At 33.8% G+C, this 23,525-nt stretch overlaps 1 protein-coding gene across 1 annotated transcript in view; it reads right to left on the bottom strand.

The window, feature by feature from the left end:
- Appl (amyloid-beta-like protein) overlaps positions 1-23,525 on the bottom strand; it is a 671,165-nt gene that overhangs the window by 176,147 nt on the left and 471,493 nt on the right. Inside the window, exon 2 of the mRNA XM_072529339.1 lies at positions 19,771-19,989. Within this exon, the coding sequence (XP_072385440.1) occupies positions 19,771-19,989 (219 nt within the window). The remainder of the gene's footprint in view (positions 1-19,770; positions 19,990-23,525) is intronic.

Below are 23,525 nucleotides of genomic sequence, written 5' to 3'. Positions count from 1 at the left end.
TTAAAGAATTGACTTGTTTTGACTGTTCTGTTTTTAGTTTGTGTTTTTTTTTATTTTTATTTTTATTTATTCATTTTTTAATTTTTATTCTTATTTACTTTTTTTATTTTTTGTTACTATTTCCTTATATTACTTTTTTGATATTGTATGTAATATGTATATATATTTTTTATTTTGTTTTGGTCATCTTTTATAATAATTTTGTTTTACATATTTTTTTTTATTTATTTATTTTTTTGTTTGTTTCTTTTTTTCTATTTTTTTTCGTATTAAAAGGTTTATTACATGATTGGTGTGTTCGCAAATTGCTTAGAAGTTTCATCTTAATTCTATTGTTAGTACATTATATTGTTTAAAGTTTATATTTACAATTTCTTATTAACTGATAAATACAATTAAAGATTTCTACGTTTCCAGAGAAAATTAATTCATTTATGCGAAATGGGAAACAGACATTTAGTTTTCGTAAGTTTTCATAAAAACATGTAATATTTCCTTGTTGGTTTACACATTCTAAAAGGATATGTGTTATATCTCCATATTTACAAGTACAGTTTGAAGTGTCTGCTAGATTCATTTTGTACATTCTTGAAGGTGTTAGAGCATGATTTGACCTTAGCCTATTTATAGTTTTAATAAAACTTCTGTTGGACTCTGAATAAAACCACCTTTTTTTAAGAAGTGTGGGTTGCCAATATTTAAAGGATGACTGTCTTTCGGATTCCGTATAATTGGTTTGCCATTTTAATTTGAGCAGATGTTTACTATATACATCTATATCTGACACCGGTAGAATATTGTTGTCTATGGTTTCTTCGCTTGATAATGCTTCTTTTGCCAAAGCATCTGCTATTATATTACCCTTTATCCCAGAATGGCCTTTGATCCATGCGATAATAACTTCTCCTCCGAGCTTTGAAACCTCGTAGTACAATTTTAAAATCTCTATATCAAGATGAGTCAATCGCTTGGATTTATTTGTTACACATAATCTTTCTACTGCACTTTTACTGTCTGTAAATATTACACAGCTCTTCATTTCCTTTGTCAAAGGGTAAGAAAGAGCAAACTTTAAACCCAGCATTTCGGATGTGTAGGTGGTGGCTTCATCAGGTAACGTCTATTTATGCTGTTGTCCAGAATACTGTTGGTATACTGCGCAAGCAGTGTTATTTAGTTTTTTTGAACCATCAGTAAACATATAATAATAACTAGGCCATCTCTTCTGAATTTCTGCGTTAAACATGGGGCCTTGGACATCATTGAGAAATTCTGTCTTGATTTTTATTGAGAACAGTACATGAGGCTTTTCAGTATAAACTGGTGGAAGATGACCCTTAAAAAGTACCTCTTTGAATTTAGACAGATTTCTGTAGCTTACCGCCACGAGTGGAGATTTTTTATTAAACCAATACCTTTTAGACAAATCTAAGACAGCCACATTGTGAATATCTTTGAGAAATACTTGGTCTCTGCTAATGGTACGAGCTATATAATTGTCGGTAAGATACTCATCATCATCATCATCATCACGTAGCGCTACAACCCTGGGTGGGTCTTGGCTGACTGTACAACTTTTTCCATCAACCTAGGGTCCAATGGAATGTTCATTTTCCGGAGATCTGCTTGGATGTTATCTCTCCATCGCATTCTGGGACGTCCGAGTGGTCTTTTGCCTGAGGGAATCTCCTCCCATACCAGTTTTAGGTCTCTCGTTATGCAGTCTGTGCACGTGGCCTGCCCATCTTAGTCGCTGTGATTTAATTTCTTGGACAATATCGGCGTCATTGTAGAGTGCTTTTAATTGGATATTGGTTCTGATCTTATACTGGTTTGTGGTGATGTCATGGTGAGGTCCGAAAATTTTTCTAAGTATTTTTCATTCAAAGCGTCTGAGCTTTTCTTCGCTTGCTTTGGTCATGGTCAAAGTTTCGCATCCGTATGTTATTACAGGTCTGACGATGGATTTATAGATTTTTATCTTTGAACTTCTTGTAAAATTTTTTGATTTTATGAGCTTATCCAGTGCGAATAGACAGCGGTTTGCAGATTGGATTCTGTCTTTTATTTCTTCAGTAACATCGTTGTCAGCTGTGATTACGGCCCCCAGATACTTAAAATGTTGTACTCTTTCGAAATGGAAGGTGTTGACAGTCACATTTTGTCCTATTCTGTCTCTTCGTGTCGTTCTATTTATACACATATATTTCGTCTTCTCTTCATTAAGTTAAGATACTGCCTCCGTAAATTAAATGGCAGTTCAACAGGTTCAATTTCCATTACATTAATTGGTGTATATGTCAGATACCCAAGGCACAACTTATTTTTCTGTACCTCAATTTTTGTTAAATGGGTGTTCGATGCGTTTCCATACAGCTATAAGTTACAGCTATAATCGAAAACTGGTCGTATCATAGATCGATAAAACATTAAACTAATGTTGGGATCTGCACCCCAGTTTGTTTTACAGAAAGCTCTTAGGATATTTATAGCTTTTTCGGTTTTTTTAATATGATGAATATGGTCTTTCCACAAAAGTTTTCTGTCTAAATAAGTTCCCAGGTATCTGACACAGTTTTAATTGGAAATTTGAATTGACCACAATTTATATACCCTTGTGGAATTCTATGTTTTGTAGAAAAGAAGCAGATTTCTGTTTTGGATTTTGATATATTGATGAAATAGCTGTTGTTAAATTATTTTTCGAAACATTAATTGATTTGTCTGATGAATAGAGTACCACATCATCTGCAAATTGTAGTATTTTTGTGTTAATAGGAATAATGAATTCTAAATCTATATTATATAAAATATATAACAGTGGACTTAAAATACTTGCCTGCGGCAGGCGTATATTGGACAGTCGAGGAGAAAAAATTTTCTCATTGATTTTTAAGTAAAACAATCTCTCTGAGTACAAAGTTTTCAAAAAGGATGTTATACCTATAGATATCCCGACTGACAATAACTTGTGTTCAAGGATATCCAGAAATACAGCTGCAGTGGATGAATTTTCCGTGAAAGTGATGACTTGAACTGTTGTTACGAGAGCAGTTATGGCATCTTGAGTGGATTTAAATTTGCGAAAAACAAATTGGGAGTTTGGAAGAATGTCATTAAATTTTAACCAATGTTCTAATCTATTTTTAATTAGTCTTTCCAGGGTTTTAAGAAGACAAGAATCTAGAGATATTGGGCGATATGAATTGTGATCGTCATCACGTTTGCCAGGTTTTCTTATAGGTATTTTTTAGGTATTATAATATACTCCTTCCAGCTTTCTGGAATTGGTGCTTGTTTCTGCCAAATATTATTTAGAACATTAAGTAGACGGATTTTATGTTCATTTGTCAGGTTAGAAATCATAGAATAAGATATATTGTCTTTACCAGGAGCAGTATTATTATTTTGATTGAGGACTCTTCTTAGTTCCCATAGATAGAACGGACGATCTAAGCTAAGGTTATCTCTAGATACAGTGTACTTATGTTATTTAAAAACATAAATAATGTATTCTCGATTTGTTAGTGACTTACTAATAGTGGTATTTTCTTTATATTGATTCCTCTTTTAATATGGATAATCAGATCTTACTGTATTCTGTCGAGGAATTGCGACTTACTAATAGTGGTATTTTCTTTATATCGATTCCTCTTTTAATATGGGTAATCAGATCTTACTGTATTCTGTCGAGGAATTGCGACGCAATTAGTCTCATTTAGCATAATTTCTGGATATATTCCATCTGATCCTGCTGCTTACCCATTTTGATTTCTTTTAGGTCTTAAATTTTGCATTTATAAATGAGACATTTCTGATTAAAGAACCTATTTAACTTTAATTCTTCTGAATTTTATATGAGCAGAATTAAAAAATAAATAAATAAAAGTAGACTTAGCCTGGGGATTGTCAAATTTTGGTACATACCATACTTGAATAAGGTTATCGGCGTTTGAACGATGCTATATTATCACCATATTTCAACTTCTATTCAAGAATTATTTTAAAAACTACTTCATCAAATTTTGCCCCACCCTATAAGAAAATGTTGGCTAACTTACAGGAAATCGTTCCCCTGTTTAATCTATTTAATGGCTTTGATTGATTTGCGACGAACTTTAGCCCTTCCAAAATCCTCTAAATATGCATGAAAAAGCGCGCTTCCTAGTAATTTAGTCATTGATAGATAATTCCAGTGGCGTTGAAATTTCTTTTTAGGAAAATTAAATACGAACAGAATTATTAATTTAGCAAAACAATAGTAGTAATTTTATTATTACAAAATAACCAGCACATTGTTAACCGTAGACAATGATTAATAATTTAGTTAGTGGAACCAAACTACATGGGCTTTGTGAGCAAAGTTTCTTAGATTTTCGTAAAAAGTTTGTTTTAACGTCCTCCTACACGATTTATTCGATGATTTTAAAATCTTCTGTTATACTTACGATAAATTCGATATTGTCGTTAATGCCAGCATTAAAGGATGATGGATGTTAATGTAAACATACTGCTTTTTAAACATGTAAACCCGAATACGGTAAAATTATTCCTAGAAACAAGACGTAAGAAAGCCTGGAAATAAGAAAATGCAGCAAGTAAAAGAAGACGTACCACAACAAACAAGAGATACTCTGACGAGACATCATAATAATGGCTTTAAATTAAAAGGAATCTCCCATAATATTACTAAAATCGTTTTCAGACCGAAAAAGAAGTATACAGATATCTTCATATGCATTTGACCCCTTGTAACGGAATCCAGACGTGGAATTTTAAAGTTCATATAAAGTTCATTCAATATTTTTTTTTACTGAAATATTAACGTTAATCGAGAGTTTTTAACTACATTCTATAAAAATACGCTGACATTATTGTAGCATAGAGCATGCGCAGTACTACAATTATACAATGTTACGGTAGCATTTTAGTAACCGGCTTCCTTTCTTTATGTACCCTAGCGGTTTTAATATACTCGAATGTAGAACAGTGTTACCCAAACTTTCTTAGATTGGTGACACCTTTTGACAAAAAAATTAGTTGGCAATCTTGTCTTTATCAGACCCAGTTTATTAGACATTTAATAACATTGCTAAATCAAGTGGAAGATCTAATACTTTGCCAAGATTTGCTACAGTTGCCTAACAGACAAAAATGTTTTTACTTATGCCATCTCTGAGCCAGTCAGACAATTTTTTTCTTCTTACGTTTTCCTTCCGTCTTTAATCAATAGAAGGCGCTACATTAGTGCCTATATTTTTCTGGTATAGTAAATTAATAACCAACAAACGTTGGGTTGTTCTATTGACAAATTTCTAAAAAGACCCTTAGAACCGTCTACGTCTGGAAACGAAAATAATAAAAGAAAAAACAAGCACTGTACAGTTATTTTGGATAAGCCACACTGCGCTATTTTATAAGAAAAAAAGAAAGTATGAAACTCCCGAAACTATTTCGGCATTTAAATAGCATAGCGAACATCCATACAAAAAAGAGAAGCCGGTAGAATTCTGTGCAAAAAGGCTAAGGTCTCTCCACAATCAACCAGCGATTTTTTTATCATTCACCACTACAAATGAAAAATCATTAATAAAAAGCTATAGAGCCATATAAGCCACTTACAATTGCTAATAGATTTGATTATTGCTTGTTCCAAAATGTCTTTCATACTTTAGCAACGAAAGATTCAAAGCTCAAATTGCACAAAACGAGACAACATATATATTTTGAGCGAGGAAATGCATATATTATAAAACAGATTTAATTATTTTACTGACAGCATTTGACTGATACGACAATTGACAGCGCTTTGTTTATGAAGGTGGTAAATCTTCTAAAGACCGTACCAGGCCGTGTCCCGTTAAGGATGCCCTGGCGTGTATTGGATTCAGCGTGGATGGGTCCATCCGCACGCAGTCCTCTCAGAGGAATCATGCTCACAGATGCACCCATAGTTCCCTGCCTACCAACTAAAGTCAACCCCCTCAACCGGACTACTCATGCGGTAGTCCTCTCTCTCCATACCGATGCATCACATGAATATAGCTTGTTTTATCTCTCTTTCTCTTTCTATCTCCTTCGTATATTTGCTGCAGATTCCTCTCTAGTATTTCCTTCTTTTTGTCAATTTGAGTTACTGGCTCCACTATCGCCTTGTATTCAGTTTTCCCGTTATTTCTACCTGCCTTATCCGCCTCGGCCGTATCAGACACTTCACATTGTGCGCAGTTTCCATCCCTATCGTTTCTGGATAGGACCTGAAGAAGCAGTGCCATGTTAGGAACTGGGGGAAAAAGTAATTAGCGTCTTGGTCACCGCATTTCATTGTCTTCAATATTTGGAAATAATACCATCCTCCAGGCCGCCCTGCTCGTTTTTCTGTCCATTTTTCCTGCCACTCTGTTATGCTGCTATTTGTAGCTACTATTTTCTCCTGCTCATCCTTCCCGTAGGTTTTCGCCCTTTGTTTCATCATCAGGTGGATGGGTAACAACCCCGCGTTCACTTGTATGGCCACAATTTATGTTCTGTGTACACGTGCTACCCTTAACAGTGCTTTTCTTTGGACGTTTTATTGCATTCTCCTATATTTCTTGATGTTAAGAACTTGTTTCTATACCGGGGCCGCATAGAGTATAGTGGAGTGGATCACTTCCATTAAAATTCTCCTTTGGCAGTCCCTGGTCCTCCCATATTGGGCATTATCCTTGTCAGCGCCGAAATTCCCTCCTCTGCCTGGAGAACGACGTACTTAACGTGCTCACCAAAGGTTCGCCTCGTATCTATGACTACCTCCAAGAATCATTTTTTTGGCAACTTACGATCTTTTCTCCCTCTGGTACAAAAAGTACGTAGTCTGTGAACCTCGGACCGTTGAGGATCATAGCTTCAGTCTTTTCAGCCAGCGGTATGAGGTCCCTGCTTCCCATCCACGACTTCATTTTGTTGAGGGCTCGGTTCGCTCTACGCATGATTGACCAGTTTTCGTTGTACTCTACCAGCACCACTAGGTCATCCGCATACGCTAATGCCTACACACCAATGCTCAAGTCACCTCCAAAATCTCGTTATATAGAACATACCAAAGTATTAGCCCCAGGGCGGAGCCCTGCTGCACACCCGCCGTGGTCCTCATAGAGTTACTCCTCGCAATATTGATGCACCTATCTGTGAAGTAGTTCCTGACCAAGTTCTGCAGATAGGGAGATATCCCCAAGTCACCCAGTAGTCTGACGATATTTTTCCAGCTAGCACCTTTAAAAGCATTTCTTAAAACGAGAAAGAAAGCCACCATCAATCTTCTCCTACATATGGATATCTCCCTGCTGATGGCGTCTAGCGCAAATTTTCTCTGTCTGAATCCATACTGGCGGTCGGATATGCTACTTTTCTCCATTATCTTCCTCTCCAGCATTGTCTTTAAAAGAATCTCATAGACCTTGCCTAAAGTATTTAACAGGCATATAAGTCCGTTCAGCCCAGGTTCCTCTAATTCCTTTCCCGGTTGCAGGATAATTATGAGATTTGCAGTTTTCAGATCTCCTGGGAACTCTTAATAGGTTCTTAGCAGGTTATTCATAATATGCTGTGCCCATTGCACTTTCTACTGGATGATGATTTTATTATCTTAGATGCTACCTTTTCAGGTCCAGACGTTTTTCCTGCTTTGAGCGTTCTGACAGTTTTTGTCACTTTTTCCCTTGTCAAATCAGTCACGGGTGTCTCCACTTAAAGTGGCGTAAAGCTTACTTCATCTCTATGCTGAAAAAAGAGCCTTGGTCAGTTCCTCCCTCCGACTCTTTTCGATCTTAAAGAAGCCTCCTGCTCCTTTAAAATTTTTGAATATTAAGACTTCACAGATATCATGTTTAAGATTCTCGAAAAGTTCATTCCAACATGTTCTTTTTTCGCCGTTTAGTTCTCACACCAGCTCTTTCTTCATGGCTTTTAGTCGTTCTACCTCCTCTTTCACGGCGCCGTGACTCCCTCTATCTCTCGTAACTTTTCTTCTCAGCTTGATGTAGCCTTTTCTTGTTTCTTCACTCCTCTCCGTCCACCAGTAGGGACGGCTGTTTACTCTCCCACCTTTCCGCCATATCTTTTATTTTCTCGTATCCCTCTTCGCAGATTCGAGCGTGGCTCTCCATCCCATGAATTTCCTTTTTGAGTTTTCTCCTGTCAAGATATCTCGACCTGCGTCCCTCCCTTGGTTTTGTTACATTTGACAGTACTGTCCACTATTAACGTGGCGCATAAATTTGATTATTTAATAACTCTAAAATTAGACATCCGTTAAAATCGTTTACGTTTTAAAATTACAAAAGGGTGGTATTTTATTTTATAACTCTCTAATAGCTAAAACATAAAACGTGAGGATATGGCTTTATAAACAACTTAACTATGAGAAGAAACTGGCTTGTTGATAATGCAAATATTATTTAAAGGTCAAATACATCTGACCTATTTTATAATGATCGTATTTATCTAACAATAAGAAAGAGAACTGCAAAGAACCGCCAATGTACAAGATAATTATGTTAGATGTCTACTGTTGCAAACGGCCTAAAAAGGGGAAGATGGAATGTTTACTGATTTTATAGTCCAATCTAATTATTCTGCAATTTAAATCGCAATTTTCCACACAATGGTCATCATTACAGCTGAAGCAGGAAGTTTTTACTGTAGACGTGAAAAGCGGTAAATTGCCGAAACGAAAAGAAAACATAAAATGGAAAATTGCTAATGGTGGATGGATCGGGTCGTTGGGGTAAGTAATAAAAAAGCAATTACTTCGGTTCTGCTTTGATTATTTCATACGATAGTTTGACGATCGTTCTTATTTTGTTTTCAGTAGAATTGATTCAATACAATTTAGGATTAGAGAAAAACCTTATGAGCTATGTTTATTTTTTACCAGTATAAAGCAGTTACATATACTTACATACACAAATACTAGCGTTTGCAGATGTAGTTGAGATAATAGTAAGGTCAGGATTAAAAATAATATAGGGATTCCACCAAATTAAACGAGCTGCATAAAATAGTGGCATTAAAATCATTCAGGCCATAACAAAATATATGAATGCACGTAAAAACATCTAAAAACTAACAAAAGGAGAATATACAACATTGTTGGGAAGGATGGAAAGGGGGAAGCTGGGGTAAAAAACTTTACATACTTAAGATCAGTAGTTATTTTTAAGGAGTATATTGTAGAGGAAGTGAAGAGTCGAATATTCATTGCCAATGTTACCATGGATTAATTAGGCAACTAAGATCACATAACGTCGCATAAGAAAAAGAAAATAATGCCAAATATACAAAACCTGAACAAGATCGGTACTCACATAGAGTCAAAAGCACATTAACTCCAACTTAATAATCTTTAAGAATCTAATCTTAGTATATTTATACCTGCTTTCAGTTTAGATTAAGTTTTAGTGTTACATTTTGATTGTATAAACATATTTATTTACTTATATTGAAGACAGGTAACGTAATTTGGTTTCATAGTTATAATACTTTGTTTGTCTATTTGTCTGTCCAGATTTCAGTATAAATTAGTATCAAAATATATAACTCGTAGTTCTATTCTTAACAATATGACAGATGCTAAGTAAACCACTCCTAAACGTACATTTAATTCACAAAGGTTTCATAATTTTAAAGCCTATATCAATGGTCCTCCTGAAAATGTTTTGGATCGTTGCTCTAGGGATTTATAAAATTCATAGGCTATTGATTATGTACTTTAGAAAGGAACTAAAACGTTAAAGGGATTTTATTGTTTCATATGGTCAATGAACCCTCAATATGAAGAAACCGCGAAGTGCTACTATTTACAGAGGTGCGTATTTAAAAATATGCCCCTTCTATTTAAAAAAATTATCGATGACGTCAAATCTGCTAAGATAGTGGAGTTAAAAGTTATTTTTTTTCCAAAAAGGTTAAAAAACAAAAATAAAAATCGACCTGTCAGAGCTTTAACCCCAAAAATATATAAGTCATAAGATAATGACCGTTTCCACACTTTATGAACACACTGTATATACTTAAAACTAAGTAGAAAAAAGTTATAAAAGAATTTTCGCAAAAAATAGGAAAAATGGCACAAAAATAGTGTGAGTGACTAAATTTGAAAAATCGTATCTCGGATACTGTGAATCCGATGAAAGGAATGATAGATTTTTTTTTCTGTATCCTGAGGAAAAAAGTTATGGGACCAAAAAGAAAGATCGCCTGTTTTCGTGTTTTTATTGCTTTGTTTTTTGAATATATTTTTGTTAAAAAAGAATTAGTTTCGACATATTTGGTAGTCCATTGACCACATGAAACAATAAAATCCCTTGAACGTTGGAGTTAAAGCCCTCTTTTTTTGAACATAATCAATAGCCTATCAGTCTGTGAGGTTAAATTATAATTGTATCATTTTTGAGAACAGAAATACAACAAATGGTTGCTGATTCGCAACACTGTAGGCTTGTTTATACTTAATACACAACTCTGTCGTCTCCATAGCTGTTGGGGAGGGTGGTAATCATTATAAGTACTTAAACTTTCTAAGCAGATATTCAAAAGAGTTGTGTTGAGCTACAATCCTATCATTTACCTAGGTCCCTCAACCAAGATATTCGATTTCTTTCTACACTGCTTCTATCCTCTAATTTACTCGGCTTAGAAAAGCAAGATGCGGGTTTTTTCAAGCACTGTATTTCCGAAATATTCCAGTTTTTTTATTGTCGTTTGAATTTAACTTTTTGTCTTTATTTTTCTTAACACTTAAATGGTTATAACGTGTTGTATTCGATCGAATCCCTTTTCGAAGTCGATGAAATAGACGTTTACGTTCTTTTGGAATATGCACTTTTTTTGTGTGGGAGAACGCGCATCTGATTCAAAACTATTTTTTCCATTTTCTTTGCTAACTTCTAAGCACAAATTGTTTACCATCCATTCTGCTTTCGCACTGATCAGCATAAAGTTTTGGTAATAGATGGGTCTGGTTTTCTTTGGCAGTGTTATAAACAGCGACTCCAACTGGTAATATTGTAAATTTTATTAAAAGAACGCAGTTAAATAGGTAATGCTTTCCTCATCCAAGAGCTTAAGCAGCTCAGCAGTGATTTGATCGGGTCCAGGTTATAAATTTTTATTCTGCTGAATTGCCTTGTTGACTTATAATCTTAATATACTGTATCCCCTTTCCACAAATAGTATGTGTATATGCGTTTCCTTGAGTAGCATTGTTAAATAGGTCACTGATTTATCTCTCGTATTCTTCTATATCTTGCATCTTTAAGTTTTTGGTTGTAACCGTTTCAAAAGTTAATCCTTCATAATTCATGCTAATTGTAATTCTTAATAAATATTTAAATTCATGTTTATGCCGCCACCTATCCGTCAAGTACAGAAACATCTAAATTGCCTCTCAAGGATCCAACTGCAGTTCATAGTAGTTCCGATTTTGGTCTCACAAAATCCGAGCGCTGGTTACCTTCACGCAATTCATCTCTCTTTCTCATTCTGAACATCCAGCACACAGGACGAATTTTTTTTTTTGAGTGGTCTCTTAACGAGGTAAGCTGAAAAATCCCTTTTTACTTTTATATTTTAAATAAATATTTATTTTAGACCCTTACTGGGAGCACTAATAGCTGCCAGAACGATGTTTGTTGGCCCGATATTACCTTAACCCTCTATTGCATGAATTTATTTTATTTTATTTTTTGACGAAATAAAATAAAATTATATTAAATTACTCTTAATAGATGTATGTAGAATTCACCGATATATATAGTTTTTTGAAAATGATCCAGTTTTTGAAAAAAAAAATGTGTGCCCATTTGGGAACATTATGTATAAAAACTTTTATTAGAACCAATTGTCATACACATTAGATAGATGTATTGTCAGTAACACACTATTCCAAATTGTGAAACTTCTTAAAACAATTACTTTTGATACCTTTTTTGGTACCATTTTTTACTTTTGATTTTGATTGGATATAATCCCAATAAGGAATCTTGCAGATCCACACCGCGCATGTGCCTGTTGTATTGTTGTACAATGTCTGGGCAATCAATTTCTTTCCTAGTTCTTTCGGTGCGAAAGAATCTTTCCACTTTGGCTGTTGATTGAGTTCCACAATAATCTGACAGTAAAGACACAATTTTGTTGTCACACCACTGGACTGTATGTATTGCAGTATTCTCATACGTGCCAGAGTGTTCCTGAATGCTACCCCTTTGTAATTTTTTAATTTCCTTCTTTTGCCAACCTTTATAATTGAGAATTCGATTTGTACGGATTGTTGCGATAGAATGCATGACTCGTTTTGACAAATATGACACCAGTGGTATGCTTGAAAAATAATTATCATAGAAGAGTTTGTGATGTTTATTGGATGGTACTTCTCTGCTCAACCGAACTACAACATTACTAGCAGCTCCCAAATTTACTTCATTCGGTAATTCTGTGTAACCATCTTTTCCAGCCAAAATTTCAAAATTATATGAAAATCCTGAGATTCCTGAGAGAACCCACATCTTGTATCCCCATTTATGAGGCTTTTTGGGATTGTATGTCTTCATGCTCGAACGTCCTTTGAACGATATAACTTGTTCGTCACAAGATAAGTGTTCTTCTAAAGGTATTTGCAAACACGATCTTTTTATTTGTTCAATCAGAGGCGCTATTTTGTCAAGACTGCGCGTATTTTCTAAATTATTACTAAAATGAAGAAACCTTTTGATTGTTTCAAAACGATTGATAGGCATTACATCTGCAACTTGTGAAATTCTTGTTGTCGGAGCCCAATAGCGTCTTGTAGTAGGTTGTCTTATTAGAGACATCCACAGCAATATCCCCATAAAATTTTCAATTTCTACAGGACATGTGGTAATTGGCTTTTGTGGATTTGTTTGAGCGCTGTATATACAAGTTTGTCGAACTACCTCAATTATAAAATCTGGTGTCAAAAAAAAACTAAACAATTTGTAAGGAGAGTTGAGCTGCAATATGTTGATTGGAAGTAATTCACTACCTTCAAAATGCAGTTCATCTATATTTCGCACAGTTTTTGAAGGATGCCATGTCATTTGACTTTTTTTTGCTAGATTTTTGTTTAGTAGGTAGTTCAGTATCCGAATCATCGGTTGATAAATTATCATCTTCATTATCAGAGTCTTCCTGACTGTCAATGATTACTCTGGGCCGGGTGGTTTGTGCAGCTAACGGCTCAACATTATCTTCATCAGATAGTTCCGAATCTTCACTTTCAGATGGAATCTGTCGTAACTTATAGGGCTGAATAGTTTTTGCTTTATTGTTGTAAAACGATGTTGGTGGAATACTTTCAAATTCATCCATTTTTTTTCTGAAAAAAAAAGTTTACTTCAGGTTTATTCAAATTAATTTATTTAAACCAATAATGCATTAAATAAGTACCAACTTGATAAAAACAAGCTATAAAATATTAAATTTTTTCAGTTTCAAAATTTACTTTTAGCACACAATGTTCCCGTACGGGAACAGTAATAATTTGGGGCAAATTCTAACAACAACAAAGTAAATTTATTATTTCAATATATCAGTAGATCCTTACAACACTTATAAACGCGTATATAATTTTTATTTATCAAACTTACCTGATTTTTAGCTGATATTTGAAAATAAAATACACGTGCTAAACAAACAACTTACTCGAAGGTCACTTCAAACAAAACTGCTATTTATTGAAATAACCGGTGGGTATATCGGCAACACACAATACACATCTAAGAATGAACGTTCCCAAAAGGGAATAAGATGTGTACGCGCTTAAAATTGTCGATAGCAAATACTCATGGAAATTTTATATATTGAGTTCCCGTTTGGGTCCATTATGCAATAGAGGGTTAATAGTTATGGATATATGTCGCCAATACACGACACCCTCAACAATTCGACGGATTACCGTTATTTGATATAAGTGCCTTTTGCGGAATATCCCGTTTGATTAGCAGCTCCCATCCTATAGTTTTTTAGGTTGGATATATGTTTCTGCTGCCAATAGATTTAATTTTCTGAAATTCGAGCCTGAGTACCTAGTTGGTAAAAATTATATCTTTTCTAGAAGCCAAGCCACACAAGCGTTTAGATGTACCAATTTTATATATTTTTTTATTTATTGAACAGTGAAGATTATCTATGAACTAAATAACAGTGATGTGAATTTATTAATCTTTTAATTACATAACTATCAGAATTTTTGATGTGAACGAATTTCAAAATTTGGGATAAAATATGATTTTGTTTTCATATAAGTATTTCTCATTTATAATTTAATACCAAGATACAGAATGTTTATTTTCTTGCTATATGACGCAATTATAATTTTAGTTTCATATAAGCACTTCTCATTTGTAATTTAATATCTAAATACAGAATGGTTATTCTTGTGCAATTTTCCTACAAGTTTTTAATAACTTTTTGTTCGTTACAAAATAATAAAGGTTAGGTTTGTTCATAGTTTTTTTTTTTTAATTTTTCATTTTATTTCTCTGTCTGAGCTCGTTTCCTTACAAGGGTAAATTATTAAGGCTGACGCCCTTAAGTTCATTTTAATTTTAAAGATAATACAAACAGACTGTATATGAATTTTGAAAGAACGATACCCAAACCTCTTCCGACACGAGCGAGGGTCCTAGAATAATTATGTAGGTAGATTAAAACGGTCGGTTTTTTGATGGAGTTCTTTTATTTCCATCATATATCCAATTAATCCAGAATTTCCTGTGTCATCCAATCGTTTTTTGTCAATTTTTTAGTTAGGTTGCTTCATGAATTATTTTACTTCTTCTAAAATCGAGTTTGGCATGTCATACTAATATTCGTTTAAGGTCCTATTTTCATTATTTTGAACATTTCTTCATTAAGTTGCTGTGATTTATGTTCACGTGTTTGGAAATTTTTGAGCAGGTTGACATGTTTGATTTGAAGAAGACTTGCGAAACAAGATTGGCCACTTGGAGACGAGGTGCTTCTAATAATCAAATACAGAAAAATTGAAGAAGTTTGTGAGCAGGCAAGGACCCACAATGTGCTGTAGAGCGGAAAAAGGCGAATCTCTACAGTCAATGCAGGAAACAAAAATCGGTCCTTTAGTTTTATCCGACTCATCTGTCCGTTCCCATATAATGCAAAAAACGGCAACAGATACAGAAAAAAATGTATTTTAAAGAATTATCAAATCCGAAATGTTTTTGATTCCTTAGAAGTAGAAAACACAAGTACTCGTAAACTATGATAGCTAGATATTACGTATTGGAAACTATATGATACAAGATATATTTAAGTAGTTAAGAATCTATAATATATAAATTTTGATAGCGGAATCGACCTCTATATAAAGAACGCGGTTAAATGATCTATATTTTTGTGAGATTTTGCTTAAAGTAATAAACTTTATTAAAAATCCTTATTAAGTAGTTCTATATTGAACGATCTACTTATTTAGATTTATAAACTTTTGTTTAAAATGTTTATATTGTCGCGCCTTTCCATTTTACTTTTAGTTTGTTTCTACATCTTATTTGCTTGCACTTGTAAATGCATATTAGGTATCTCTACAAAATTACTAAACATACAGTTACTTGAATAAAGCAGTCTGCTTAATACAAGAACAAAGCAGCTCAACCAACAAACTTAAGAATATTCACATGTTTAAATGTATTCGGTATTCTCAAAATTAAAAGCTGCTCCAGTCATTTGGCAATTCCCAACTGGCGCGATACCTTTATAGATCCCAATTCTCGGCAAAGTGTTCCTTTAAAACTACAGTAATCCCCCTTAAGCTTTGAAAATCCTACGGGAACGCTATTCGATTCTCTGACGCTCTCTACAACATATGTCCCAAAAGGCACAGGGTCTAAGATAGGGCCTGGCGTGAAAGATCTTTTAATGCAGAGCTGTCCAAGAGCATTAAAAATAATGGGACCCTCAAGCTATTTTGCTGGAGTTCATTGTTAGAGAAATTATACTCTTTTTGGACGGTTAAATAATTTATTCTTCCACGCTTATTATGAGCTGGAATGCCTAGCTTTAATATTTTGCACATTCCGAGGAATATTTCACCGTTTTAATATTAACGTTTGATACAGAATACACTTTTTAATGTCTCTTTTTGGGTTAAGGCTATTCTATTTAAAGCTTAAAATATATTTAGCCGCAAACAAGACTATCTTTATTAAATCAAACCAAAAAACATTCAAGTATGACATATTATTATTTTGAAGCTGCTTTCTTGTGGGATCTAAGCTTTTATTATATATTTCATTTGGAATAAACCACAAATTATAAACTAAAATCTATATTTGGATTTAAATTTTCGGTTACTGGATGGAAATCTATGTTATAGTAAAACATAAATCAAAACATTGTTTTTTAATTGCCACAAAATATATTATCAACAAGATATTAGGTTTTATTTCATCATCAGGGTTGGTAAACTCATTAGATTGGTAGCCCTATAAATTTTAACGAACGGTGACACTTTTTTTTGATATTTTATTTTAGGTTATATTAAACCAGAATAATAAATAAACAGTTCTTCAAAACTATAGTGTAGCCAAAAAGGAAAAGTAGGCAGTAGTAAGTAAAAGGGGCAGTAGCAAAAGCTAAAAGGGAAGCGTATACAAACTTATACGATCAACTCAATACCAGGCGCAGAGTAAAGCAAAGATAAATAAAAGCCACAAATAGGAGAAAGAAAGCAGAAGAATTTAATCAGATTAATTCTATAAAACTGAGATAAGATCAGCTATGATAAACGGAAATACATTTGGCCGAAATGAAAATGCTTAGATGGATGAGCAAGGAAGCAAGCAATAAAATTTTAACCCAGCCTGTGAGACATGAACACTGAACACCCCTTAGAAAATAACATATAGGCGTTACAATTTATTGGGGTGAGAGGGATTGATCTGAGTAGATCAAGAACCACTTCACCTCGCACCAATGCTCAAGACCATCCTTCACCTCCCGAGAGTACATTAGTGCGTTATAGAGGCTACAAACTAGCAAAATGCTTATCACATGGAAGTCCTGGGTACAACGACTCCCACATTAAATGCTTTTCCTAGTTAGGCAGGAACGTGAGGCGCTATAATCCTGCTATCATCTTAATTGATATATCATCATCAAGCTTTTGCTTGCTCGGGCGTCAAGTCCACGTTCCGAAACGTGTCCATTTGGGGACGCGGCGCTCGAGAGTTTTTTGTGATTTTGTTATTCTTAGCAATTTTTTTTCGTCGCTTGTGGCGTTTTTTTATTGGCCGAGGGTGGAGTGAAAAAACACAATAAAATTAAGAATGAGTATATTAGGGGAATAATGAATATAAACAAGTATAGGCATATCAACAATTACAGAGAACTCCTGATGTAGAAATATACTGGAGAAGAAATTAATGAGGAAAAGAAAACGGTGGGCGAGAAGAAGCAGACGACGAACATCGAAATCTTAAAACATCCAACAACAGAAGAATTGGGGGAAGTAATATAGAAGAACAAAAATGGAAAAGCTACTGGTCAAGACAAAATTAACATGAAACTAATTAAATACGGATAAAGGGAGCTGAGGGAAAAATACTAACAGTATTGAAAAACATACGGAAAGAAGAGAAGATGCCAGCGGACTGGTAGATACGGCAGGTAATACGAATTTATAAAGAGAGAGACCAACAAATTTGTAAAAATTATAGAGGAATGAATAATACGAAAAAGATTGTAAAAGACCACGAAAAATAGAGTAGGACAATATCAATATGGATTCACAAAAGGAAGATCAACTACAGATGCTATACACAGAATAAAACAAGGATAAAGGAAATGAATACAAATTACAATTCGAAATGCTATTTAAAGACTTCAAACAGACATTTGATTTGATTAAAATGAAAAAAACTAATGATAGCCTACAAAAATAAATTAAAAATCCCACATAAACCCAAATTAGCATAAAGACGCAAATAGGGGAGATATATAAACTCATTATAAATAATGGGGTAAACAAGGAGATATATAATGAAAGAAATGCTAGAAGAACTAAAAGAGAAAGGGGAGACAATGGAACCCAGATTAAATCAGAAGAAAGACAAAAATTAAAATAAAAAGTTTAGAATTTAAAGAAGCAGCACTTCAAATATCGGGTAGGGCCAATAAACAAAACCGGATGCAAAATGAAGAATGCCAAAAATAAAAAAAATATATTGGCAGCAAATAAAGCTTATTTTGCAGATGAAAGATTACTTAAAAGCAAAACATTGACTAAGCAAACAAGACAAACATATACTATTCTATGCAGCAGAAACAATGACAATGACATACGAAGACTTCGGATACTGGAAAGAAAGTTCATGAAAACCATCTTGGGACCAATAACCAGATCAAAATGAATATAGAAACAGAACAAATGCAGAGATTAAAAAAGATCTTGAAGTGATTAAAAAAAATAAACAAGATATCGTGATCAAAACAAAACAATGTAGAATTAGCGAAAGGTCACATCTAGCGAGCGGGAGATGAAGCAGTGACATACGCGATGATAGAATGGAATTGTGGAAGAAAAAAGAAAAGAGAAAGACCAAGAATAAAGTGGCTACAAGAAGTCGAAAAAAAAAACATACAAAACTCAGAAGTAAGAGAATAGCAGGGAAAAACTAAATTTAGGAAACAATGGAAAAATATATTAGGAAGATAACATAAGCAAAAGGGACTGATTCTATCAACAAATAGGATCCAGAAAGCTTTTGCGACTAAATCCCACATCGTTTGAATGAAAAAACAGTTTATTTAGAAAAAAATTATATTTTGACAAAATTATAAAGATAAACTTACATCATTTAGTAGGAAATATGTCCCCCTTTGGCTACAATTACTACTTCTACCCGTTTTGGCATATATTCTACGAGCTTTTGACAGTTACCAGACATCCTTTCATCTCGAAACCAAACCTGAATGACCGCTTCTATCATTTTTATTTTTGTAGTATAATCGATTTTGCGCAGTCTAGCTTTGCAAATGGCCCATAAATTTTCAATGTGGTTGAGGTCTAGCGAATTACGGGCCAATCTAAAAATTATTCTTCTTATTTTTGAAAAAGCCCTCATTTGCTTTGACTTGTGACAGGGAGCAGCACGTAGAAGGGTTTTTAATAATAGAAAAACAGATTCTACATACGCACTTCACCTTCTAGATAATAATCATTCTTTTAATGACGAATTATTTTAAAATCTTCAAGTTCAAAATAAATGCCTTAAGCTATCTTTGTTAGAATCTATGGAAATTAACAAATTAAAAAACACAGACATAATTCTGAATGACCAACTTGAGACAAACAGTTCTCCCCTCCTCAACCTATTTATAAAGTATAAACGCATACCAAACATAGATCAGTTGAGAAAGACACTCTGCCGAAACAGCTGTAGTGACAAGATTTTATAATAAATTTTGAGGAAGTTTTGAAAACAAAGTTTTGAGTGTTTTATTGTTACATAAAATGAATTTCCATCCAGTAACGGTCGAATCCATCAATTGTTTTCAAATACCCTTTTACCAGTTACTTATTAATGAAATAAATGTTATTTAGTACATTCTACTGTCGATTTTATTTCTTAATATCGAATAATCTCGTTAATAATATTAGCCTCCTACTGCATAATAAATAAAGGAAAATACCGCAACCACGAGAGAGCGGACAAAATACGTGATACCTGATTAAATACTAAGCCTTACCTTTTTGCAGTAGTTGAGAATGTCCATTTTATCTTTGTAACACGTTGCTTTGGAATAGAGGTCGGAAACCCATTCTCCCTGCTCCGTCATGTACTTGGGATGGTAGGCCTCTTGTCCGTGCATCCCCGAATCGCACAACATGGCCACCTGTGGTTCGAAGTGGGAAACGGCTCCTCCACTACTGCTCCCCAGACCTCCATTATCCTGCAGCCCCAAACCCTGCAACAACGGGAAATAATTATAAGTATGGTTAGAGAGAGAGACACAGTCTGAATAGAATTCAGAAGTGGCATGATTGTGGCGAGGTGTGGGATACTTCGATTACAAGTAGAATAAGGATGATTAGGGGGCTATTACGGTTAGAGATGTTTTCAGGGATACGAGGAAGTTTCTTATCAGGTAAAAGTTTCCTGGCGAAGATAGTTTCTAGTTATTATAGTCACGTCCGTGAGCTTAAATGAAAATCAACTACTTCGTATCAAAGTTGGTTCATAATTGATTACGTTGGTTAACAAAAACTTGAAGAAGTATAGCAAACATCTGCATTTATATTAAACTATAGTGTAATGAATATTTTAAGCTATAACACTTTATCCATACTATTAGATGTATATACAGTGATGAGTGTCTTACCACCCGGCTTTTTAACGTAAGAAATAGAAAACACAGTTGCCTTGTGAAATAAAAAGAGATGAAACTCTCGTAGAGGTGAGAAATAATCGGAAAAAAATATAATTTATATTACATTACCACTAACGATAGTCTCACACCTTTAGACGTTAGATTCGAGTATTAATTCATTCAAGATCAATTATTATGAGTAACGTCGAATGTGTGACGTATTTCCATTTTTTAATTTCGCATAAAGTAAAAACTGATTGACTACAATAAAGCAAAAATGTGTAGTGATTATTTAATCTAAAGTTTTAAATTATTAACCAAGAATAATTTCTACTATGATTTGAGGAGTTTCATACACTCTTGTCACGGAATAATTATAAATCCTTCGTGGATTAGTGGTAAGAATTCGACATTGCGATACAGACATCGCAGACGATTAGAGTTCAAAACCCACATGTGGTTTTCTTTTTTTTTTAATAATTTGAAATTATGCAAAGATCGTTTTGCTTTAAATCACTAAACAAAACTAAACAAAAACTAAAGTTAAAACAAAAAATTTTATTGACAAAATAGTATCGTCGTACTTTCGAAAATAAAGTAAAAACTTTTAAAGAATGTTTAAATAAATAAAAATTCTACAAAAATAAAAAAATATCCGTGGCCACTAATCAATCGATTAGGAAAAGTCGCACTGAGATATTCACTGACGATGCGAGAATTATGTGCAGGACAACCATCGTGTTGAAATCATATGGAATCGAAAGGTATTGGTAAATTACAAAGGGCTGGGACAATTTAATTTTGCAGAAGTTCCAAGTATTTCCGCCCAGTCAACATACCGTCTATAAAAAATGGACCAATGATATGATTCCCTATTATGCCTCCCCAAACATTTACTTTTCGAAGACGCTGGGTACGAGCGACATAAATCTGACGAGGATTTCCTCGAGATCAATACCTATGATGATGATGATGATGATAGTGTGTTTGGCATGGAAACCAGTCCTTTTGCCACAGATTTTTAAATGATTTATGTTATGTTTATCAATTAAAAACTTGATTGTACTAAATTTATATTATATATCCGGATGCATATAAGTGATTACATATGAGTTCGTATATAGATTTCTGATTCAATGACAGTAGGTGGGTTATGTTTACTGGAAGTTGCACATTACTTTTAACTAGGTTTTCATAAAACGTAGATGAGAGTGCTTTATTTTTAATACATCCAAACAGGATGTGATTAACATCACACTGGGAAATATTATCGCATAAACACTTTCCTGATTCTATAATGTTTAATCTAGCCAGGTGAGCAGGAACAGCACAGTGACTAGTTTTTAATCTTGTGATAGTTGCTGCTGTTCGTTTAGATATATTATAATGGAATATGTGTGGTAATTCTGTTAGGGATGGTAACGTAGGATGGATCTTGTAATAATGATTATTTGAAGTATTCGCCAATATTTTCCATCTGTCTTGCCAGTTAAAATTTATTTTTTTAGTATAAAAATTGATTAGGTCTGATACTGTGTAAATATGTTCTTGTATACCTGAATGAGTAGAATCCTTAGCGAGCTCGTCTACTATTTCATTACCTTTTATCCCGGAGTGACTTTTTGCCCAAATAAATGTTATATCTTTGTTTCTCATTTTTTGTTTAATGTCACATATCAGCTCACATGTTTTATGGTTTAACTCAGTATTATTAAGTCCACTAAGAATTGACTTAGAGTCTGAGATGATCACAGCATTTTGCAAATTTGCGTGCTCTAGCCAATCCAGAGCTTTCCTAATAGCTACCGCTTCTGCAGTGTAAATAGAGCAATGTGGAGGAAGCTTTATTTTAAGTGATTTGTCTTTGGAAGGAATATACACTGCAGACCCTACTTTCCCATCGTTCAGTTTAGAACCATCGGTGTAAATTATAGTTTTATTAGTATATTCACTCAATATGGAGTTCAACAGCTTGTTATTTATTTGATGTGAATCTGAATATTTCGGAAATATAATATTTAATTTTTTTAAGATTGTATTAAATTCTAATTTATAAAATGGTTTAATATAATTTGTAGAAAGTGTAACCGGTAAATCATTGGTTTCCAGAAAGGCATCTGCTAATGGTGGTGAATTTTTTATTCTCCAATAATTATTTACTAGATTTTGAATGGATAATTCATACAGCATACTTAGTAGGCCACTTGTTCTAGCCCTTAATTTTAATACATATTTTGTTGCTAATAAATTTCTACGATATTCTAATGGCATTTCATTACTTTCAGCAAGTAACAGGGGGCATGGTGTTGATTTCATAGCACCCAAAGTTAATCTCAAACTTTTAAACTGAATACGATCTATTTTTAGTAAATGTGTTTTGCTTGCTGATCCGTATAACACACATCCGTAATCCAAAATTGATCGCACGTAGGTCCTGTAAAACATCAATGCAACTTTGGGATCAGCACCCCATTTCCTGCAAGTGACACATTTAAGAAGATTAATGCCTTTCTCACATCTTTTTTTTACATATTGGACATGTTTAGACCATAGTAATTTGGGGTCTAGGATTATACCAAGATATTTATACTCAGTGACAACGGGTATATCATATCCTGACAGGTGTAGACTATCAGGCGTACGTAACCTATGTCTTGTAAATATCATAATGGCAGATTTTTCTGGGGATATAGTAAGTTCGTGGTCTTTAGTCCAATTATCTACTAGTTTCATGATGTGTTCCAGGACCTCCACACAATCGTCATATGAATCACGGACGGAGTAAATACATATATCATCGGCGTACTGTATACATTTTATGGAATCAACAAAAATGTCGTGTATACTTGCCGAAAATATGTTGAAGAGAATTGGGCTTAATACAGACCCCTGTGGTAATCCTGTATGAGTTATTCGTGGACCATATAACTGATTACTGTGGTCTCTGATATATAAAGTTCGGTTGCTAAAAAGATTAACTATATTAGCGGATAAATTTGTGGAAAACCCCAGTTTGCATAACTTTGAATGCATTACTGTTAAATTAACACAGTCGTAAGCGCCTTTAAGGTCTAGAAAGAAACATGCTAAATATTTATTTTTTGAAAAATTTAGTTGGATATCTGTTGTTAAGT

Source organism: Diabrotica undecimpunctata, chromosome 4 (genome assembly GCF_040954645.1).
Source record: "Diabrotica undecimpunctata isolate CICGRU chromosome 4, icDiaUnde3, whole genome shotgun sequence".
Taxonomy (NCBI): Eukaryota; Metazoa; Arthropoda; class Insecta; order Coleoptera; family Chrysomelidae; genus Diabrotica; species Diabrotica undecimpunctata.
The sequence above is the reverse complement of the archived record's forward strand: the minus strand, read 5'-3'. Positions and strand labels throughout refer to the sequence as shown.